The sequence below is a fragment of the Verticillium alfalfae genome, genomic scaffold (assembly GCF_000150825.1).
Source record: "Verticillium alfalfae VaMs.102 supercont1.2 genomic scaffold, whole genome shotgun sequence".
Lineage (NCBI taxonomy): Eukaryota > Fungi > Ascomycota > Sordariomycetes > Glomerellales > Plectosphaerellaceae > Verticillium > Verticillium alfalfae.
In genome coordinates, this window is record NW_003315037.1 from 2,308,816 (window position 1) to 2,326,143 (window position 17,328).

The following is a 17,328-nucleotide window of genomic DNA, read 5'->3' on the forward strand; positions in this document are numbered from 1 at the left end:
TCACACTCTTTTTGTGGGGTTTTGATTGATATTGTTTGGATTATGGCGCGGTTTGCGAAAGTGGTCGTGTCGGCGACGGCCGTGTTTGCCGCGTCTGCACTCGGGCTCGCCACCGGCACGACACAACCTGGCGCGGCCGTCATCGCGAGGCAAGCAGATCCGGCTCGCCCTGCCGAGGTAGGCGAGTACCAGCGGGTTGGGTGCTTCCAGACGTTTGATGCGACATACACCGAGTCGCCGGCTACCACGACACTTGAATACTGTGCGGGGGTTTGCACGGGGCAAGGGGCAGCATTTTTTGCCGTGCGGAACGGCGATACGTGCTCGTGCGGCGGAGCGTCAGGCACATCACAAGTGGACGAGGAACAATGCAATGTGCCATGCACAGAGTCCGACGTGCTCTGCGGTGGCGTGGATGCGTTTGCAGTCTACGGGCCAGAGACGCCCGATGTTGAGGAGCCCGAGAACCCTGATCCTGAGAACCCCGACCCTGCGGATCCCGCCGACGCATCTCCAGTCATTGTCGGAAACTACAACAGACTCGGCTGCTTCCAGTCAACATCTACTGGTGGCCTCGTCCTCTCGGGCGAGCCCACTGTCGACCCATCCCTGACGCTACAGACGTGTGCTACGACATGCCAAGGTTCCCGGTACTTCGGCGCTGCCGAGGGCAACACCTGCTATTGTGGCGACGAGCTCAGCGACCCCGAAGGTGTCCCTGGGCCCGATGCAGAGTGTTCTTCGCCCTGCGCTGGTGACGCGTCCGTCTTCTGCGGCGGCGTGGAGCGCGTAGCGCTGTACGACCGAGGCACGGAGCTCCGACCGGCCGTTGTGGGGCCGTATTTTCGGCGCGGATGCCGGATCACCTCGGGCCTCACCGAATTCGCTCGATCGACCACCAGCACCGACATGACGTTGCAGACATGCGCTACCTTTTGTGACGGACTCCAATATTTTGGTGTCGTCGACGGCCAGCAGTGTCTGTGTGACGACGAAACTCTCAACGCCACCGACTTTGCCGATGAGGAGCAGTGCAGCACCCCGTGCGGTGGCAACGAGGACCAGTACTGTGGCGGCGACACGCGCATGGCCCTGTACGACATGGGCGAGCCTCCCGAAGGTGAGGGTGATGGCGATGGTGATGGGGACGGGGATGGAGACGGCGGAGATGGGGACGGCCAAGGCGACCCGCGGCCACCCGTCGTCGGCCCCTTCAAGCGTGTCGGCTGCCAGACGTACTCGACGGACGTGATGGAGGACCCAGGCTTTGACGGTCAAGATTTCGAAGAGTTCGACATGTCGCTTGATCTCTGCGCAGAGCTGTGCACCGACTATCGCTACTTCGCCACATATTTCCGCTTCCGCTGCGCGTGTCGCAACGAGCTCCGAGGCAACTCAGTACTCGTGCCCGAGGCAGAATGTGACCAGACCTGTCTGGGGAACATGACGCAAATCTGCAGCGGCAACCGCAGACTGGTCGTCTACGACAAAGAGGCCGACGGCGCGTCGCCCAGCTCCACCATCATCCCCCCTTCGGGCGTGTCATCCAGTGTGACGGTGCCAACGAGCGAGTCGACGACATTCCTCCTCTCCATCGGCGAAAACGACATTGATCAGCCGAGCGGCGGCGAAGAGGCGCCTACGTCACCGCCCATCCGCCGAGCCGCGCGGGCCTACGGGAGGCGCCAGAACGAGGACCTCCTGCTGGTCGGCAACTCGGGCCCCGTCGGCATTGACGAGTGTGCTTCAGCGACAACCTTCACCCTCACGACCGGCGGTGACGGAGGCCGTCTCGACTCTAACGGCAGTCCGGTCGTCACCGGGCAGGACATCACCTTTGTGGCCCTGTCTCCACTTGATGTACCGTCAGGTGGCGACATTGCGACCAGCTTCACGCTCCTTGGCGACGAGCTCGCGTGGGTCAATCCCAGCTTCTTCGGCGGCCGCGCAGGCTTCTGTCTCGACGACCAAGACGTCTTGTATGCCACGTTTACCGATCCCGACGGCACGGATTATCCACTGAACTGCTTTGTGACGCGGCTGTTTGCCGTCTCGAGTAAGTTGGCTCTGGTTTTGGTTTCGTGCTCTTGTGTCGGAGGACCATCGCTAACGACGAACTCTTTCTTTCTAGCTTCTGTTTGCGCGGCGCCGTCATCTGTGCCTCCGTCACAGCCGATATCATCAGCGCCATCCTCGATGCCGTCCTCGATTCCTTCATCAATGCCGTCTTCGATGCCTTCATCGATGCCATCTTCAGTGCCGTCCTCAATGCCGTCCTCAATGCCGTCTTCGATGCCATCTTCAGCACCATCATCGATGCCATCTTCGATACCCTCACTGGCCCCCTCGTCTCTCCCATCCTCCATACTTCACTCATCTGTCCTCCCCTCGCTGGGTCCCTCCTCTCTCCCACCGTCAGTAGCACCGTCCAGTGAGCCGCCAGTCCCCTCTTCTGCGGACCCTTCGACGCCCGTCTCTGGTATGCCATCAATCTCGCCATCTCTGGTGCCCTCCTCCATCATTCCCTCAGTGGCCCCGTCTGTCGTCTCATCGGCACCGGTCTATTCTGTCCCATCGGCACCACCATCGGCACAGCCCTCATCCGTCCCCTACTCCACGCTTTCTTCAGCCTCGCCATACACGTCCGGATCAGAGCCTGCATCCCCCTCCACCGCAGCGCCAACTTCGCTGCCGGTCTCCATCTCGGGTTCGCAGTCCACATTCTCGACCAAGACTCTACCCGGCTCGCTCTCTGTTCCGCCCCCTCCGCCCTACAACCCACCAAGCTCGACGCGAGGCGCCGGCAGCACGGCCGAGGAGACCGAGACGGGCATCGTCTCGGCGCTCCCGACAGCGGTCGACACGACCACAACGACGGCGAAGCCCGCCGCCTCGACCAAGCCCGTCGTCGTGCACGGCACCTTGACGTTGCCGCCGGGTCTGTACACGACGCCCGTGGCCGGCGGGGTGTGCAGGATCGTCACCAAGTCGTGGATCGAAGGCGAGACGACCTTCTTGGGCGAGCCGCAGCCCACGGCGGCGTGCTGCGGTAGGAGCTGAGCCGCTCGAACGAACATAATTGTGTAAGTATGTAGGCTGACATATGGGTTGGGGTGATGGTGTCTGACGGATGCATGTTCCATTTTTCTGCTTTTGTTTAAGGGGGGGGGCGCACGCTAGATATCATTTGATTTTGACTGAATTGGAAAGCCTTGACTCCAAACCGCTGAATGACATGCCACTCGTAAATTCCCTGCCCATGATCCATGTCGCTGATTCCTGGTTCCCGTCGCTCATCTGTCTCCCACTCGCTGAGAACTTGCTGCAGCATTTTCGTCAAGGTAAGGGAATCACAAGCCTATCAGAGCACCACGCAGACAAAACGTGAATTGACTCAACCTCGGCCGTGTCAGCAAAAGTAGAACGACGAGAGCAGGATTTGAACCTGCGCCACCGAAGTGAATAGATTTCTAGTCTATCGCATTAGACCACTCTGCCATCTCGCCAGATGCTGTGTCATCGGGGTCGAATCTGCGGGATTATGTCGCAACCGACTCCACCCCTAGCCCGACGCTGACCGCGCGCTTGGGACAACATCCTGCGGAGTGGGTCACGGAGATCGTGACGATCGAGGCGCGGGAGGAAACTGAACGTTGAGGAGATTCTGGCCCAATAATGACAGGATAGATTGGCTTGCATGAGCGAGCTGTCAACATGAGCAATGCGCCTCACCCGACTTTTGTCGTTGCACCCCATTATCGGGAAGCCTCGACAGCACGTCAACTTGAATGGATATCTATTATGGTCTGTTCGTAATGTACAACTAGCTCCGCCATGCTTCGGATCACCTGGGCGCTGTCCAGCGCAGATCCGTCTGCTTCCTCCGGACCTGTAGATTGTTAGCGAGTGCTTTCGATACGCAAGGGACGCCACCAGCCCGGGCGAAAACGAGGAGGAGAAAGACCTACAATAGGCTTCAACGCAGCCACGCCAGCCACGAGGGCGAGCACGGTGCCGATGAGGGTCACCTTGTCGAAGCCCTTGCCGAGAATGTCAAACGACAGGCTCGGCGCGAGGCGGGTGCCGAAGATGTCAATACCGTAGGCAAACACGAGAGTTGTGCTCTCGAGCAGGGCCGGGGTCGCGATGATGTCCTTGACGCCGATGACGTCGCGCTGGTGGGTGATGACCTGGCGGGGATCGACCTCGATGACAGGTGTGTACCGGATGAGGCCCTCGGCCTCGACCTCCTGGGCCGTGGGATCGCGACCTACAGTGCGGCGAGGCTCGAGGACCTGGCGGGGCAGGCCAGCGATGCCGTGCGTCTCGGGCTGGTAGCCGAGGAGCTGCCTGTTGGTGATGCCCTGACGCGTCTGTGTGACGGCAAGAGCCACAATGGGCGCGGACAGGACCCATGCCTGCGACACGAGGAAGGGAAGGGGGGCTCCCGTGGGCTCATCGACCGTCTCAATAGAGGAGAAGTTGGCAGCGGAGCCCAGAGGGCCGCGGTCGTTGGACTCGTTGCTCTCGTACAGGTCCGTGACGACGATCTGGTATCCCTTGAGCGACTGCCCGGAAAGCGCATGGCCCTGGGCATCCTTGAGTGCGTACTGTCCGAAGAAGGTACAGGCGTACCAGTTCTCTGCAACGGCGCAGTCAATGCTCTTGGACGCGTCGACGCCCTCGTACGTCTTGGAGGACAGGATCTGGCCAGAGACGGTGTCCAAGAGGTAGATGGTCAGGGTGGACGTTGCCGCGCTCGTGGCCGCAACGACGGCCGTGTTGGGGTTAAGGTACTTGTACTTGACCTTGCGATCACCAAGAACCCTTCCGATCTGAGCGACAGGATCGTGCGAGGCACGCGTGGCCACCTCGACAATGGTCTGTCCGCCGGGTGGCAGGAAGGTCCAGGAAACAACCTCCTTGGCAGAGCCCTCGACGCCTGACCAGGTCAGGCCCTTGAGCCCGCCGTCGGCGCTGCGGACAACGACCGTCTGCTTGGGCGTCCACTCGGCAGGGACGTCGCCAACCTGACCATCGACACCAATGGGAAGAAGCCATTGGCCGGAAGCGCTGTCGACAATGGCAGTGGCCTCCACCTTGGGCCAGGCGCCCTCGGGCAGCACTTCGACGATCTCGCCTGTGGTGGTCTTGGCCACGACCTGCTCGCCGTTGGATCCACGCATGGTGACGAGGCCCCTGTGGTCCTCGACAAACATACCTTTCACATCCCAGGTCTGGCCCGAAGGGATGGCAAATGCGGCGGAGGACCACGCAACCTTTCCGTGGTTGCCAATGTCGAGGCCGTAAACCCTGCCACGACGAGTGGCCAAGATTGCGAGCTTGTTGAAGCCAAAGCTGTCCCGGTGAAGGCCGTCCTTCTTGACAGGCGCGTCAGAGCCCGTGATGCTGCTGATGAGTCGCTGGGGAATAGAGGCAAGCCAGTCCGGCAGCTGCTCGAGGTCCTTGAGGTGACGCTGGACGCGGTGGACATAGGCGGACACGACGTTGCTATGGGCCTCCTCCTCGAGCACCTTGGCGTACTGGGCATTCTCGGGAAACTCGGCGAAAGCAGCGGCAACGGCGCCCGTCAGACCTTCAGGGCGGCTCCAAGCCAGATCGCCGTTGCGGACAAGCACCCAGTCGTCCGAGCGGGTGAGAGCGGCGGCTCGAACAGCGTACGAGTCGTCGGGCTTCCTGATGACCTCGGACACGCCGTGGATCACCTGCGAGCTCTCCGTGTTGGGCTTGTACGGCCAGCGTCCGAGGATGGCATGCGACTCGGAGGAGGTGAGGATGACCTCGTCGTCGGTAATGCGGGTGAACCAGACATTGGCACCCTGGGAGCTGGTCGAGAAGGCACCGACGCCAGGCAGCAGAGGAAGCTCGTAGGCCTTGGTGACGGCGCTGGTCTTGAGGTCAATGTGGTAGACGTCGGCCTTGTTGGCGGTGGGCGTGCGGCTGTGCACGAGGAAGTGAGGCTCCGACTGCAAGTGGTGAGGCGCATGAATGGCGACCTCGGTGGTGTCAGCAGGCAGGGGGAACTCGTGCTTCTTCTTGGTGCCGAGGACGTTGACGTAGAGCTTGGAGCGGCCCTTGTCGGCCCAGGCAACAATGGGAGAGGCCGAGTTGGCGCCAACAAACATGATGTCGTCCTTGCTGTCGACATCGCCCTTGGTGCCGAGAAGAATCTCGTTGACGCGCTTGCCGGTGTGGATGTCGAGGACGGAGACCCTCAGGCCGTACGAGGTCAGGGTGCCGTAGAGGCTGACGACGAAGATCTTCTCAATGTTGGTCGAGACCTGGATGGGGACGTCGTTGACGGCATCGCTGATCTCCCAGACCACAGCGCCGGTCTGGCCATTGAGCCTCCTCAGGGTCGTCGCGCCGTTGTCCTCCTCGAACAGCGCCAGCACGTCTTTGCGGTCGTTTTCGGTCAGCTCCATGACCTCGAGGTCCTTGACTTCGCCAGTGAAATCCAGCCACCAGACGCTGCGTCCGGATAGGGCGTTCCACGCCTGGACCGAGTGGCCGTAGGCAGTCGCGATCCAGTTCTCTCCCTCGGCGGCGCGCAGGTGGCCTCCCCCGTTGGTGATGTTTCCCGTCAGGGACTGTCTCCAGACAACCCCGCCATTGCTAGGGTTGATGGCGCCGACGACGCCGACGTCGCTCAGGGTGTAGAGGAGGCTCGCCTTGTCGTCTCTCCTGGGGCGGTGGAAGAGAGTCGTCTCGATCTGCGGCAGGCCGATGAGTTCGTGGTGGTAGTCAATGTCGCCGACCTCATCCTGGTAGATGGCTTGGACGGCCGAAGTGGCAGCGACCAGCAGTAACGCCGGCGAGCGCCAGAGCGAGGGCCGCATTGTGAGAACTTGCCAGAAGCTTCCCAGGTATCTTTCGTTCGACTCGGGTAGATTTCGCGAGACGACGAGGGCTGAGCTGGGTGGTGCCTCGAAGCTTGTCGGAGTGGATGGGTGTTGGGAGGTAGGTGGTCGAAGGATGTGGAGGTGGAGCTACGTAAGATGCCCCGGTCCCGCCTTGGATTTGGGGAAGCACGAATTCTGGCAGCTCCTCATGGCATATGTCACGTGCAGCTCTGCATTCACCATCACCTTTTGATCATGTCTCCAGGTGAACGAACAAAGAAGCCCAACGCGTGGTCAAACACACTTGGAGCACCATATTCATATCACCAGAACTTTAAGGACGCGCATGATATTCCATTGGCAATGGATCTCGAGTCCCCAGAGTGGTCTTGTGTCGTGTACTCATGCATTCACTGGTGACGAATGAGCGGGCATTGAACTGGCATTGCGAATCACCCAGAGTATTGGCAGACGTTGGTGCAAGACAAGAATCCGAACATACATGAGCTACAAACTGCGAGTCTGTTGCTACGAAGCATGGCCTTGGAAGACTATTTCGCTTCCCGTGAGTTGGGTGCTCCAGTACACCTTATCCTGTTAGCAAGGCAGTCAGTACTTCGAACCATAATGCGCCAAATGTAGTCCTTCACGTGACCAGGTGCCCAGCAAGTTGCCATTGGAACGCCGACTCTACGGTACAGCATTCACGCCAGCCACGACCCTCGTCCCATCAGCCTCGCCATTCATTGACTTTCATCCTCCAACCTCAACACCATACCAGACATCTCCGACCACCCTAGGTCTCCCACAATTCCTGCTCCCTCAGCACCACCCTCCGGGGACTACTTCAAAAAATGGTCAGCTGCCCCAGGCATCCTCCCCACGTCTGCGCGCCAATGCGGCAGGCAATGCTAACGAGAAATGAGTGCAGGCGCGCAACTCAGAAAAAGCCCAGTCGATGCTCTTCCGCTTCCGCGAGGCCCAGGCCGCGGACCTCGGAATCATCGACGTCGGGCGCACACGGCGGCCCAAGATGATCACAGAGGTGACGGCGATCCCGACGTGCGAGAAGTGGCGCGGCCAGGTGCTCAAGGAGATCTCCCGCAAGGTGTCGCGCATCCACGAGACGAGCCTCAGCGACTACCAGGTGCGCGACCTCAACGACGAGATCAACAAGCTCATGCGCGAGAAGTACATGTGGGAGGTGCAGATCCGCAACCTCGGCGGGCCCAACTACATGCGCGGCGGCGCCAAGATGTACGACGAGGCCGGCCGCGAGATCCCCGGCGGCGGCAAGGGGTACCGCTACTTCGGCCGCGCCAAGGAGCTGCCGGGCGTCAAGGAGCTGTTCGAGGCCGCGCGGTCGCTGGGGAACGAGGACAAGGCCGCCAAGGGCCGCGAGCAGAGGCCGCGTGTCTACGTCGACGCCGCCTACTACGGCTACGCGCCCGACGAGGAGGACGACGAGCTGCTGCAGTACGAGGCCCAGAAGGAGGCCGAGGCGACCGAACACATGGCCAACACGGGCAAGCAGGAGGCGCCGCCAGGCTGGGAGCCGCTGCCTGGTGATTCGGGGGACGGCCAGGTCTGGGTGCTGCCAACGTTAGAGGAGGTGCAGGAGGAGCTGATAGACCGGAGGAGAAAACGACTGCTCGATCAACTATGAGGCGGAAGATCAGTTTTTGCACCACGGGAGCATCCCTACCTACACGAAAAAGCATCACGACAGGAGTTGCTATGGGGTTCAGTGCAGCGGCCACCGCGGCGTGCTGGTGAAAGGTAGTCAGTCGGTGTGCCTGACGTACGCCAGGGGAAAAGTCGGGAAACGGCCGATCGCCTAGGCCTCGATCAGTGTGCCCATGAAACGGCACCGTGTCTTCACGACCGCCTCTGAAGCCTCGCTCGGAGATAGAAAAAAGCCGGGGCGATCAGGCTGCACGCTGCACCAGAGGCATGATATGCCCTTGCCGAACACGCCTATTCTCAATCAGCTGCAGTGGCCGAGAGATGGAGAGCGAGCCGAGCAAGAAGGCCTTCCTTGGGTTGAAAGGAGAGAGGTCCGCACAACACATCACATCACATAGCTCCGAACTCTCCAATTCAAACCGAGATGTTAGTCCTATACATACCATAATTCGAAGACCGTCAATGACAAGAGAAAATTTTGACTCAAGTTGGCTATCGTGTACACGCTATAGTAACAAATCACATTACCCCTCCCCCCCTTCTTTCCTCCACGTCAACCTCACAGGTTAGCCAGAGCCACCGCACCGCCGAACAAGCCCATGACCGCGGCCACCGGCGCAGCCGCGTGTCCCGCCGCATTCGGCCTCATCGTCTGCATAGCCGGCCTGATGGTCGTCGTCGGGTTGATGCCCTGTGTGAACGGATCCTGATTGGACTTTTGCGCGCCGTCAAATGCAGGCGCCTGCGTCTGACGCGACATGTCGGGCGTCAGCTGGGTAGCCGCGGGGTTGAGAACGCTGCAGGATCGCCTGTTAGTCTTCTTGGACCCCAACACGTCGGATTCTGCACGGCACAGTCGAAGGAGAAGGGGGGGGGCAGAGAACTCACTTGTCGAGTACATGCACGACGCCGTTGCTCGTGATGACGTCGGCCATGATAACGCGCGCCGAGTTGACAAAAACGGAGCCGTCCTGCATGCGCACCGAGACCATGGCCCCGGACAGCGTGCGCAGCATGGTGCCCTGCTGGCCACCTGCTGCGCGGGCCTGCGCGAGCATGCTGCTGAAGAGGACCTGACGGTCGAGGACGTGGTACTGCAGCACGGCGCCGAGCTGCTGCGGCTGGAGCTGGTCGGCCGTGGCCCCAATGGCGCGGAAGGCGGCGTTGCTGGGCGCGAAGATGGTCACGTCGCGCATGGCGTTGACGGCGTCGACGAGCTGCGCGCGCCCCAGGGCGCCGGCCGCTGACGTGAGGCCCATGTCGACGGCGGTGCGGGCGGGCGAGCCGGGGACGGCGAGGACCGTGTCGACAATGTGCACGACGCCGCCGGTGAACTGAACGTCAGCGGTCGTGACCATGCTCATCTGCTTGTAGCCCGAGAGGATCATGGCGCGGTTGTCGACGAGGGAGAGCTCGACACGCTGGCCGCCTGTCACGTTGGCAAAGGGTGCGTTGAGGAGCGTCTGGCCGAAGACGGGCTGAGCGCTCAGCTGGTTCGACATGACCGTGCCCATGACGACGTGGTACTGCAGAAGAGCCGTCACAGCTTGTGGGTTGTTCGACATTTGCGCCTGGTCCGGGTGGTCGCGCATGAACTTATCAAACGCCTGGTTTGAGGGGGCGAGGATCGTGATGCCGTTGGCAGTGGAAAGCATCTGGCCGACTTGAGGTACCGTAGCCAAGAGAGCTGCAGAGGGTTTCTTTGTTAGCACATTGCGCAAACTGCTGAGCTCATTAGGCACAACACACAGTTGAGGGTGCTCAACTCAGGGGTCTGGCTCAGCAACTGAGCCAACTGCTGCTGAGCGGACGCCGCCGCCGCCGCCAGGGCGAGCGTCAGGAAGCCAGAGAAGTACATGTTGAAAGATAGAGTTGAGACGAGGAACTAGAAAGGACGATTGAATTAAAACCGTCAACCAGGACGGTGCGGGAGTGGGAATCGAAAGCTCAGTTTGGCTGCGAGGTCTTGCCTGAAGAGCGAAAACGCGGGAAACACCATCGTTCTCAGGGGAACCCTCACTCGATATATATAGCAACAGCCCAAATGACAGAACATCACGAGGCCGTCAGACTCGAGCAAGATCTGATCACGCAAGGTCAGTGCCCTCTGCCTTCGATACCACCGCGCCAGGCACTTGCCAAGCGAGCCAGAAATCGACGACGACCCCCTCCATCCTGGGCATCTGAACGACTTTGCAACTCGCAGCGTGCCACGAGCCCTCTTCAAAACCAGTCTATGTTGCCCCCTGCCCTCTTTTCCACGTTCGTTCTTTGACGTCCCAAGTAGATGCGCCCCGCACCATTCCCCATTGCAGACTGACGGGCGTGCAACAAACAGCAGGCGCACAGGGGAGCTGAGACGCAGCCGTTGGCCGAGTACTAAAAGGTCGCGCACCCATGACCAATCTTCCAGGGCCCGCCAAGCTTCACCCTCAGCTATATCCAACCTCTCTCATCTTCAGCTAAGGGGTAAGAGAAGATAGGATGGACCGCAGGCCGTTTCCGTGGTGAAAGGGCGAAACTCCCTCATGCCAATGGCAACAAGCATGCCTATGACAGCAAGCTTTTTTGTTTCTCTTGGCTGCGCGCTTGCGCTTCGGCCAAGGTTGTGATCCTTCTCGAAAGGTATTCGTCGTCGAGATCAGGATCCACTCGCTCGACTCCAGTAGTGTGCTTTGGCATATAAGTATCCAATGGGAAGCTGGGATGGTGTTGAAACGTGCTTGAGATCCTGCGAGCAATGGAAACACGCATGGGCATCTTTCCGAAGGTGCTCGGGCTTCACAGCAACGGCTGCATGGCTGCCTGCTTGACAAGAATGCTGATTTCCCACTCCAAGCGAACGCCCCGGCAGATCAGCAGTTCGTCAAGCAGCTGCCCGAGCCTGCGTTGCCGAGTAGTTCAATCGGCAGTTCAAGGTAGCGTTCGTAAGGCGCGCGGGCTCGGTTCGTCGATCCCTCCTCAATGTTGGTGTGATACCTTTCTGTCCGTGCCCCATCTCCCGTCCCAGTGACTCAGCAGCCGCCTTGACTTGTCGTGGGTCTCTCAGCCTGAGGAACTGAGCATCATGGTCAGCGTCAGAAGCATTTCGCGGTGCTTCTGTCGCCACGCTTCAGGTCCATGTCCATTGCGATTCGAGTCAAAATTTCCTCAGTAGGTACCTCTTACGCCATATATACAACCAGATTGAAAGGGAACCCCTCAAGGGCAACGACAAACGCAAGTGAAAAGAGGCATCAAATCAGGGGATCGCCGTGAAAAAGATCCTCCCCACCTCCCAAGGAGTCCTTCCAAACCACCAACCCAATCAAGGTCAAAGAGTCTGCAGCACAAGAACTGTGCAGAGTAGAGCAACCTATCTTGAGCATCATGCAACGCACCGCTGGCTTGAATGTCGAACTAACCAACACCGGATCCCCCGAAGGAGGGTTTAAACTGCTGGTGCTCGGCCATGATTGTCTGAATGGCAATCATATCCCTGTCCTCCGATTTCATCCTCTGTATAGCCCCAGGTCGGTCGTGGGCCCGGCACGCATGGGAACACATTGTTGAAGGCGTTCATCCAGCTTTGGGTGGTCTGGGCTTCACAGTCGTGCTATCAGTGCGCCTGGCCGATGCTTCAGCCCCGAAACCCGCAGCGATGGTGGCCACTGCTGTCTGCAGACCATGGCAAGGGCTTTAACGAGACGACGCAGCGTGCGACGCCAGGTTGCTGTTGGACGTTTGCGCGGCGCGGCGCAGGCGGGACTCGAGGTTCGAGTCGCCCAGCATGGCCCGACCAACAGCGTTGAACTCTTCCGTCAACGCGCCGAGCTCCTGGAAGTCGTCGACACCGTACCAGAAGAGAACGTCGCCCTTGTTGACGAAGCTGCCGTCGCACTTGCCGAAGAACCAAGTGAGGTTCTCGTCCTCCTCGCTGACAGTCCAAACCATCTTGGGGTGATCCTTCTTGATAGCGTTGAACACATTCTCGGTCACATTGCTGAGCCAGCCCTCCTTGGTTACCGACAGGGTGGCCAGAGTGGCGTGCGAACGATCCTTGCCGGGAGGCAGGACAATGGCCATGCAGTTGTAAGGCTCATCGTAGTACGCCTTGAAAGGGGTGTCCTTCAAGAAGTCGATGTACCGATCGACGGTAGCCTCGGCATCCATGCCCTCACGGTCCCGGATGAGACACTCCTTAACCTTGGCGAGATCGCTGATCTGCGAGATGCTGTCGGCAACCTCAATCTTGTCGCCCCTGCGGATCAGAGTACCGGCGCCGGAATCGGTGAAGAGCTCCTTCTGCAGGTCGCTGGGGTGGATGATGGCGACGCTCGAGGTGCGGGGCAAGGTCTCCAGCAGCTCCTTGATCTCCTTGATCTTGAGGCGCGTTCCGTAACGGCACCATGACTGAGACATGAGGTAGTCATACTCCTCATCCAGGTTGATGTGCGAGATCTTGTCACCCGACTCGCCGTTGAAGAGGCCGCCCTTCTCAGAGAGGTAGACAACCTTCAGCGGTTCGAGCGCCCTGGCGAGCTCGGCCGCAGCAACGTCGGCATTGACGTTGAGGATCTGGCCCTCGGGGGTCTCCGCCATGGAGGTCAGGATAGGCACGTAGCCGTGCGAAATGGCTTGCTCAATGGGCTCCTTCTTGACCTCGGTGATCTTGCCAACAAGATTCCACTTCTCCTTATCGAGGTAGTCGGCGGTCAGGGTCCAGGTCAGAGGGCGAGTGCGGACGCCGAGGCTCTCGAGTTTCTCGACCAGCTTCATGTTCTCCTCGAGGAAGAGCTTGCGAGCAACGGTCAAAGTCTTGGGGTTGGTGACGCGAATGCCCTCCTCAAACTCGGGCTCGACACCAGCCTCCTCGAGAAGGCGGTTGAGCTGGGGACCGGCGCCATGAACAATGACGGGATACAGGCCGACCTCGTACAGGAAGGCAATGTTCTCGCAGAGCTCATCGAGGTAGTCGGTAAGAATAGCACCGCCGACCTTGATGACGGCGAACTTTTGCGAAGAGACGGACGTAAAGTACGAGAGGTATTGCTGTCCCTCACGTCGGCTGCCGATCTGGCTCAGCGTCCTAATGATGATAGCACGGGTGCGGTCGCTGGTGGCTTGCTTGTTCTGGATCTCAGTGGTCGACAGAGCGCGGACCCGGCGAGGGAGAGGGCCTGGTTTCCGTGGGCGAGGCCTGGAAAGGGTTTGTCGGTGTCGGATCCGAGGTACGGCTCGGCGGGCGCCGGCCCTAATAATGGCAGAACCTGCTGAGAACATCGTGACTGGCGAGAAGAATCAGTAAACCGAACGATCGTGAAACAGTGATTCAATGGGCTGCTGGTCGGGTGCAATGGGTGGGAAGACAAAGCGCATCCTTGGGGAAGGTACGTTACCTACCGAGTGGCCTAGATATGAATCACACGAGATACGTCGGGTCGTAGATAACAGGATTCAGCAATTGTCTCTCCCTGGCTTATAGCACCGGTCGGATCAATGCTTGGTCAAACAGGACAGAGCGAGGCGTTCCGAATGGAAGTGGGCAAAGGGCATTCGGCGAGAGAAGAGACTCGGAAGAGCAGAGGTGGGTGTAGAAAGAAGACGACCAGAGGCCCCCCCAAGTAGTGTTGATCGATGTCAGTGCAGGGTATCTACCTTACCCAGGCAAGGTATGATGCTGTAGTGGGTGGTCCCTGCGGGTTTGTGCCTTGGAGGAGAGTGAGGGGCACCAATTGGCCAGTGGAGTCATAGCCGGCAATTGGGCTCTCACCACCAGCAGGTACAGACCAGGACCACTGACACTGGCAGCAGGAAGGAAAAAATTGACCGAAACCGCTTCAAGTGGGATGCGCTTGCCCGATGCCGGCCAATCCGACAGCCTCACCGCTTTTGCATGCCTGCCGCACGCACGCTTTCCAACCTCTTATCGCTGCAGTGGTGCATTCTGCTCAATGAACTCACATGCTAGCATAACCAGGCCAGGAAGAGGCTATCATGGCCGCAGTATCCTGGTCTCCTTTGGGCTTGCCAAGTCTCCACCACGCATCGCAGCATCAAGCTCGAATCGTCAACGGCTCGGTTCCCTGAAGGAGGAGGGACTGGTACGGCAATCAAGTTAAACATTGGATTCAAGTGGGAATGATACGCGCCCAGGTGACACCCAGAAAGGCAGACGCTTGAACGCTTGCCAGTAAGTGGTCGCAGGACCCAGGACGCCTAGCTCGCTTGGTTCTTGTAGGGCGGACGGTCTCGTACACGGACTGTAGCAGCTTGCACTTCGCAATGGCATGTCGACAAGCTCCAGGTGCATCTGATTGATTTTTCCATGAGAAGAAAACCAAGAAGGAAAGCTAAACAGCGTGCCTTGCAGACCTGGAACGCCTCATTGCGCAGATTGTCCCGCGACCTGAACAGCCAGAAGATATCCCGGGTGTGGACGACTGAATGTGGAACAGGAGAGGAGAGGAGCCCACCCTAGTAGTTACTCGGATCACCTCGGATCACCGACAACACTGGTTGGCTCAACGATCTGATAAGGCACGATGACGGGTCCTCTTAAACCTGTGGATTGCGGCGACCCATACGCCATATAAATATGCCTACCTCAAAGCGTACTTCACTTGTGATCAATCTGACATAGACGGAGTACGGCGAGTGATAACGAGTGGCATCCTGTCCAACAAGTGCTCACGAGCAGTCACAACCACCCGCACCCTCGGAGCTACGGTTGCACACGATTCGACCTCGTCTCGTACAATACGTCAGCACTTCAGCAGAGGAAACATTTCACGGTCAAAGGTACATGTACTCAATCGGAGGAACGCCGTCACCATTCATACACATTCGGGTGGTCCCGAAGTCATAGCCCTCGTTGGTCATGAGATAGCAGACACCTAGCTCTTAGTCTCGTCTGCATCTCTTACGAGAGCCATGCACTATAGGATCGCCACTAAAGACAACGTGTTGGTACTCAGACAAACACAAACTGTGCCGCTCAAAAAAAAAAAAAAACAAGTCTCGTTCCCTTCACTGTGGCGTGGCCAGCCACCTGCATCTGCGCCTCCGTTTCCAATTCCTCCACCGAGCGCTGGTGTCTCCGCCTAGCTCGGAGGTCGCGAGGTGGATCGGCCGTGTCGTAATCGTGTCGTGAGAAGCTTTGCAATCCCCCTCAAAAGAGAACCGCAACCTGGGCAAGGCAGCTTATTTGGTCGCAATGACTGTGAGGAGAACAGTGTCAGTTGACTGCTTCCAGAAGCACGGGAGAGTACATTTCACGTACCAGTAGGAATGATGATGATGAGGAGAAGAATGATGACACCGACGATGAGGCACATGCGCATCTTCATATCCTTCCACCACATCTGCTTGCGAACGCGATTGGCACCGCGGCGGAAGCCCTGGGCTGACACGGCCAGGTTGTCCGTCTTGTCTTGCAGCGCATCGAGACGCTCGCCACGTTGGGACACCTTGTTGATGTTATCCCTCATGACGCCGACAGTGTCGTCGATTTGCTAAAAATAGAAACACGTCAGCCATGGTCATCAGACTCTAGGTACAGCGACGTTAAATGGTAATTCTGGATTGACATGAAGACTGGCGACGATGCTCGAAATGAATTCTGCGAAAGGCGTCGCCATGGGTGGTGGAGATATTCGTTGCTGGGAAACTGGAACGCGTCGTCATGGGACGCAGGGTCTTCTGCCAAGCCGCACCACTCGGTGGTTGGGGGGACGAGCTTCGAAGCTCCCGTAGTCGTTTTGCAGAAGCAAACATGCTGCGCTGCGAGGCGGACGCGCCGGAAGATTGCCATTTCATTCGTCGCAAGTGAGCAGGCGTCGTATCGTCCGGACAAATCGCAAAGCAGGGTCGTTGGTCGCCCGTTGGCCGATTCGTTGCCGCGGAGGAGGCCAGAATAAAATCCACCGACGACGTCACTCAAGGAAATGCGAGAGCAACTTACCGCTTGCAGCGCCTGGGTGCGCGCATTGCCGCCCTGCTGTGACTCGGCTCCATGAGACGCAGCGCCAGCCTGGCCGCTGGGGATGTAGGGGTCGTAGGGGGCGTCCTCGGGCATGGTGGTGTTGGGTGTGTGGTCGCTGGGGTGATCTCGATTGAAGACGCAAGCCTGTCGGGCAAGATGATTTGAGAGAAAGGCGCGAGTGTTTTCGGGGAGTCACAATCAAGCGTTTACTGATGTGGACTGATTGTTGCGGTTGTGTGGAGGTGAGTGCGGGATTGACGATTCGTTTTGACGGATAGAGGTGAAGGTGGCAGGAAGGGAGATGAAGACGAGGAGTTGCAAGAAGATGGTTGGGGGAACGGGCGGAACAGCTGGGTGAGACGCTCAAACTAAGAGGCGACAGGCCCGAAACACAGCCTGAGGTGTTGCACGGCCACGGTTGCTGTCCCTGTTTCCCGTGCCTGTGTAAGGGGATACGTACCCCTAGGTGGCTGGGTGCGAGAGTCACGTGGGCATTGCGCCTCCATCTATCTTTTCGAGCCTGCTTGCGCATGATGCGTGTGGTCTCTTTCGCAAGGTACCTACCTGCCTGAACCAGAGCCCATGACGTGGTCATGCAACCTTTATTGCTCCTGTTAGGTCTGTGTCGGCTGTCAAAGGCAGCAGTAGTAGCTAATCTTCATTCAAGGGTGGCTTATCGACCTTTGAATCAGGAATCCAGATGGCCTTTCAGCAATCGCTAAATCTGGCATGCCGCTTCTTACGTTCTCGCCTCCCTGTTCCGGAAGACCTCCCCAATCCCCCACAACCCTCTTGCAAAATGACTGGGGCACGCGA

At 58.9% G+C, this 17,328-nt stretch overlaps 6 protein-coding genes and 1 non-coding gene across 7 annotated transcripts; 2 read left to right on the forward strand and 5 right to left on the reverse strand.

Annotated features, from left to right (window-relative positions):
- Positions 1–42: 42 nt before the first annotated feature.
- VDBG_02176 (conserved hypothetical protein) lies at positions 43–3,060 on the forward strand (the record flags this gene model as incomplete). The annotated part of the gene is made up of 3 exons (XM_003007942.1): positions 43–2,056; positions 2,173–2,431; positions 2,787–3,060. 3 exons carry the CDS (start codon positions 43–45, stop codon positions 3,058–3,060), a joined length of 2,547 nt encoding a protein of 848 aa, XP_003007988.1.
- Positions 3,061–3,424: 364 nt separating this feature from the next.
- VDBG_15035 lies at positions 3,425–3,506 on the reverse strand. Its single transcript has one exon. It is a non-coding gene; the product is annotated as a tRNA-Ser (tRNA).
- Positions 3,507–3,844: 338 nt separating this feature from the next.
- Positions 3,845–6,860, reverse strand: VDBG_02177 (conserved hypothetical protein; the record flags this gene model as incomplete). The annotated part of the gene is made up of 2 exons (XM_003007943.1): positions 3,845–3,889; positions 3,969–6,860. 2 exons carry the CDS (start codon positions 6,858–6,860, stop codon positions 3,845–3,847), a joined length of 2,937 nt encoding a protein of 978 aa, XP_003007989.1.
- An 857-nt stretch (positions 6,861–7,717) lies between these two features.
- VDBG_02178 (pre-mRNA-splicing factor ISY1) lies at positions 7,718–8,529 on the forward strand (the record flags this gene model as incomplete). The annotated part of the gene is made up of 2 exons (XM_003007944.1): positions 7,718–7,720; positions 7,795–8,529. The coding sequence occupies 2 exons, from the start codon at positions 7,718–7,720 to the stop codon at positions 8,527–8,529; spliced, it is 738 nt and encodes a 245-aa protein (XP_003007990.1).
- Positions 8,530–9,108: 579 nt separating this feature from the next.
- On the reverse strand, positions 9,109–10,407 carry VDBG_02179 (beta-Ig-H3/fasciclin; the record flags this gene model as incomplete). The annotated part of the gene is made up of 3 exons (XM_003007945.1): positions 9,109–9,346; positions 9,438–10,236; positions 10,299–10,407. 3 exons carry the CDS (start codon positions 10,405–10,407, stop codon positions 9,109–9,111), a joined length of 1,146 nt encoding a protein of 381 aa, XP_003007991.1.
- A 1,820-nt stretch (positions 10,408–12,227) lies between these two features.
- On the reverse strand, positions 12,228–13,811 carry VDBG_02180 (arg-6; the record flags this gene model as incomplete). The annotated part of the gene is made up of 1 exon (XM_003007946.1): positions 12,228–13,811. One exon carries the CDS (start codon positions 13,809–13,811, stop codon positions 12,228–12,230), a length of 1,584 nt encoding a protein of 527 aa, XP_003007992.1.
- Positions 13,812–15,675: 1,864 nt separating this feature from the next.
- VDBG_02181 (synaptobrevin) lies at positions 15,676–16,807 on the reverse strand (the record flags this gene model as incomplete). The annotated part of the gene is made up of 3 exons (XM_003007947.1): positions 15,676–15,748; positions 15,811–16,042; positions 16,492–16,807. 3 exons carry the CDS (start codon positions 16,603–16,605, stop codon positions 15,732–15,734), a joined length of 363 nt encoding a protein of 120 aa, XP_003007993.1.
- Positions 16,808–17,328: the final 521 nt, after the last annotated feature.